Source organism: Spinacia oleracea, chromosome 5 (genome assembly GCF_020520425.1).
Source record: "Spinacia oleracea cultivar Varoflay chromosome 5, BTI_SOV_V1, whole genome shotgun sequence".
In the NCBI taxonomy this organism is placed as follows: Eukaryota; Viridiplantae; Streptophyta; class Magnoliopsida; order Caryophyllales; family Amaranthaceae; genus Spinacia; species Spinacia oleracea.
In genome coordinates, this window is record NC_079491.1 from 92,794,754 (window position 1) to 92,798,690 (window position 3,937).

Consider the following 3,937-nt stretch of genomic DNA (forward strand, 5'->3'; position numbering starts at 1 on the left):
CAGGGGATTGGCATATTATGACGACCCCACATCCGTTCTGGGTGGACGACCCATCTACATATACCGTCCAACGGGTCGCCACATTCTTCTCAAAAGTTGGCCTCGTTAGTTCTCCAATGAAATCGGAAAATGCTTGCCCCTTGATAGCCTTTCGCGGTTCATATGAGATGTCAAATGCATTCAGCTCAATTGCCCATTTTAGCATTCGCCCGGCAGCGTCTAGCTTAGTAAGCGGTTGTTTCAAGGGCTGATCTGTGTATACCGCTAGTTTGTGTGCCAGAAAGTAAGGACGCAGCTTTTTGCTTGCCATAAATAGCGCAAGTGCAAAATTCTCAATTAGAGGATATCTCAGCTCGGCATTCTGCAGGACGTGGCTCACAAAATAGACGGGGAGTGGCACTCCCTCTCTTTCTGTCAACAACACAGCACTCAAGGACCACTCGGAGATGGCCAGATATACATACAAAGTTTCTCCTTGAAGAGGACTGACCAACCGGGGTAAAGTGTGGAGATGTTCCTTTAATGGGACGAAGGCAGTCTCTGCCGATTCGGTCCATTCAAATTTGCTCTTCTTCTTGATCGTGCCGAAGAAATAATGACACTTGTCACCCGCTCTTGATAAGAACCGTCCCAGGGCCGCTAGACATCCAGTCAAACGTTGGACTTCTTTTACTGATTTTGGCGACGTCATATCTATTACTGCTTGTACTTTGTCAGGGTTGGCCTCAATTCCCCTTTCATCAATAAGGAAACCCAAGAACTTCCCAGCCGTTACTCCAAAAACACATTTCTTTGGATTTAACCTCATCTGATATTTTCGGAGCGTCTCAAAAGTTTCTCTCAAGTCATCCAGGTGTTCTTCACGTTGCTTGCTTTTTACTATCATATCATCAATGTAGGCTTCAATGTTTCGTCCCAACTGATTAGAGAAGACAGTGTTGACTAGACGCTGAAATGTGGCTGGCGCATTCTTTAAGCCAAACGGCATCACTTTATAGAAGTACAAGCCTTGCTCAGTAACAAATGACGTTTTTTCTTGATCTTCTGGCCATAAGGGAATCTGGTGGAAACCAGAATAAGCGTCCATGAAAGACATCATAACATGACCTGCAGTCGAGTCCACCAACCGATCTATTTTGGGCAGAGGGAAGCTGTCTTTTGGACAGGCCTTGTTTAAATCCGTGTAGTCCACACACATTCTCCATGATTTATTAGGCTTTGGCACCAACATTACATTTGTTACCCAATCCGGATATTGACTTGGCCGAATGAACCCAGCATCTAGCAACTTCTGAACTTCCTCAGCTGCGCCTTTATTTCTAGCTTCTCCATGATTTCTCTTCTTCTGACGAACATGTTTTAAGGACTCATCTACATTGAGCTTGTAGACAGCCACACTTGGATCGATGCCCGGCATTTCCTCCACAGCGAAAGCAAAGATGTCCTGGAACTCTCTCAAGAGGGTGACCAGATGTGCCCCAAGCTGATCGTCAGGAGAGACCCCTACTGGCACCGTCCTTTCCGGACGTGCTTCGTCAAGGATGATTTCATAATGCCCGCCGACCGGCTCAGGCCGTCTTGTCTCCATGTGGGCCGCTGCAATGGTAAAAGTTTCTTTCTTGATTTTATCTTCTATCTCATCCAGTTTTCTCTTTGAGCTTGCTCTGTTTTCATCAATCTTGTTGCCTCCCCAGGCCTCAGGGCTTAGTGTGGTGAGATAACAGTCTCTTGCCAGTTGTTGATCACCATGGATGGTGCCGACTTGGCCTTTGTTACAAACATACTTCATAAGCATAAGATGAGTGACGACTACTGCTTTAGCCTGATTCAAAGTAGGACGTCCGAGGATGATATTATAAGCAGTGAGATCTTTCACAATCAGAAATCGGACGTTCAAATTCTTACTCTGATGCCGACCTCCCACTCGTAAGGGCAGGGTGATTATCCCTTGGGGATGAATTATGCCGCCGCCGAATCCAATGATCGGATAATGTATTCAATCGTCTTAGGATCATGCTCAAGACGATTCAGACAAGCTTTGCTGATAATATCTGACGAACTCCCCGTATCTACTAAAATGCGCCTTACTTTGAGGTTTGCTACCTTCAGTTCAATAACCAAGGGATCGTCATGAGGAGTGGCTATCTTGCCCCTATTAGATTCACAAATCTCCACTTTAGGGAAGTGGTCCATTGGAGCTTTTCCTGACAACACTACTTGCCCCAACCGGCTTGCATAGTCCTTTTGCCCTCTCATTGTTGGACCCCCTGCGGCAAGGCCCCCTGAGATGACGGCTACAATTTCTGGATCAGTGTCATTGTCATCACGTCGATATGACGGTGACTTACTTTTCTTGTAGAATTTTTTGCCACTTCCCCCTGTGTTCGCGCTGAGATATGATTTGAGGAATCCTTTGGCGGCTAACCCATCAAAAGCTCTACGCAGACTTTTGCAATCTTTTGTTTCATGCCCCACATCACAATGGAACTTACAGTAAAGGGAATTATCCCGAGTCTCCACTGGCGACTTCATAGGGAACGGACGATCAATCTCATATCTATCACTGACGTCCAGCAGTATTGTGTACAAGTCGGTGTTGTACTCAAACCTCTCTTTGTCGTATGGTCGTCCTCTCTTCTACACCTGGGAGGTGTTTGCCTGATATCCCTTCTTTTCAATGGCCTACGTCCCATTAGGACGGTTGGTCTTTTTGTTTGCCTTGTCTTTGCGTTGAGGATGGTCTGCAATCTCTGTTCCCTTAGATTCCTTGGGGACGGAACAAATTTCGGTGGCATGAATAAAGGACTCGGCCTCTTCCAGAGCATCGGCCATAATTCTCACACTTTTCTTTACCAGGTCGAATTTAAAGGACCCCTTCTTAAGCCCCCTAAAGAAGTTATCAAAAGCCACCCCATTAGGTAGGTCTGGAATCTGTCCCGACTCTAAATTGAAACGTCGCACATAGCTTCGCAATGATTCGTCTTTCCCTTTCTGTATTCGGCCCAAATGCATACTCGTCTTCTTTTCCTCTTTATAAGTCATGAACCTTGCAAAAAACAACATTTCTAGCTCTGCATAAGTGTTGATCGTTCCAGCGGGCAACTTCTCAAACCATTTCGAGGCGACCCCTGTCAAAGTGCACGGGAAGTATTTGCACCAGGTTGCATCAGTGGTCCCCTGGACATACATGTGATGACGATAAGCCAAGAGGTGCACGTCAGGATTAGAGGTGCCATCATAGGCGTCAATAGCTGGTGGCTTCACCTTAGGCTCCTTAGGAGCATTCATAATGCAGAACAGAATGGAGTGGTATAGTCAAGGATGAGGCCGGCTACCCCCTGTTGAATATGGCATATAGGATCTTGCCTTCTACCCTGGGACGTTCTACGCCGCTCGCTGTCCGCACGACTGACATGGGTCCTGGTGAGACGGCGCGAAGGAGTAGCAAGGGGTGAATCTTGCATGACAGGGGTGGAACCTGTATCTGACAGCTCAGTTTCTTGAGGCCTGTCTAGCTGAATGATTGGTACTCTTCTGGACGGTCCAGGTTCAGGCCGAGCAGTTGGCAGGATCCGACGCGGAGCCATAGGCTGGAAAGAAGTTCTTGTTCTGTCAAAGCGTCTGTCATGGTCGTCATTTCGAGCTTGGTCTTGCCGCCAGACATTAGACCGAGTGAGTCCATTAAAGAATGGAATTCCCGTCCCATGAGACTGAGAACGGATAGTCTTGATCTCATCTTGGAGAGTATCCATCTGCGCTTTAAATCCGGCCAGGATATCTTTGAGCTGCCCAGCAGACACCGGCAAATCTGGGTTCTCTTCCATGACTGTGTCAGCGTCAGGCCTCAAGTGACCACCTGGGGGAAATGAAGGCTGACCCGTCTCATCTTCCACCTGGACCTGCTCAGGTTGTGATTCGGGAGGGGGTTCAGGACGGC

At 47.4% G+C, this 3,937-nt stretch overlaps 2 protein-coding genes across 2 annotated transcripts; both read right to left on the reverse strand.

The window, feature by feature from the left end:
* Positions 1-1,959: 1,959 nt before the first annotated feature.
* LOC110789980 (uncharacterized) lies at positions 1,960-2,532 on the reverse strand. Its single transcript, XM_021994709.2, has one exon. The coding sequence runs from the start codon at positions 2,530-2,532 to the stop codon at positions 1,960-1,962; it is 573 nt and encodes a 190-aa protein (XP_021850401.2).
* A 150-nt stretch (positions 2,533-2,682) lies between these two features.
* LOC110789979 (uncharacterized) lies at positions 2,683-3,288 on the reverse strand. The gene has a single exon (XM_021994708.2). It carries the CDS (start codon positions 3,286-3,288, stop codon positions 2,683-2,685), a length of 606 nt encoding a protein of 201 aa, XP_021850400.2.
* Positions 3,289-3,937: the final 649 nt, after the last annotated feature.

Excerpts from the sequence above, each read along its gene's own strand:
- LOC110789980 (XM_021994709.2), bottom strand. The coding sequence starts at position 2,532 with ATGAAGTCGCCAGTGGAGACTCGGGATAATTCCCTTTACTGTAAGTTC.
- LOC110789979 (XM_021994708.2), bottom strand. The coding sequence starts at position 3,288 with ATGAATGCTCCTAAGGAGCCTAAGGTGAAGCCACCAGCTATTGACGCC.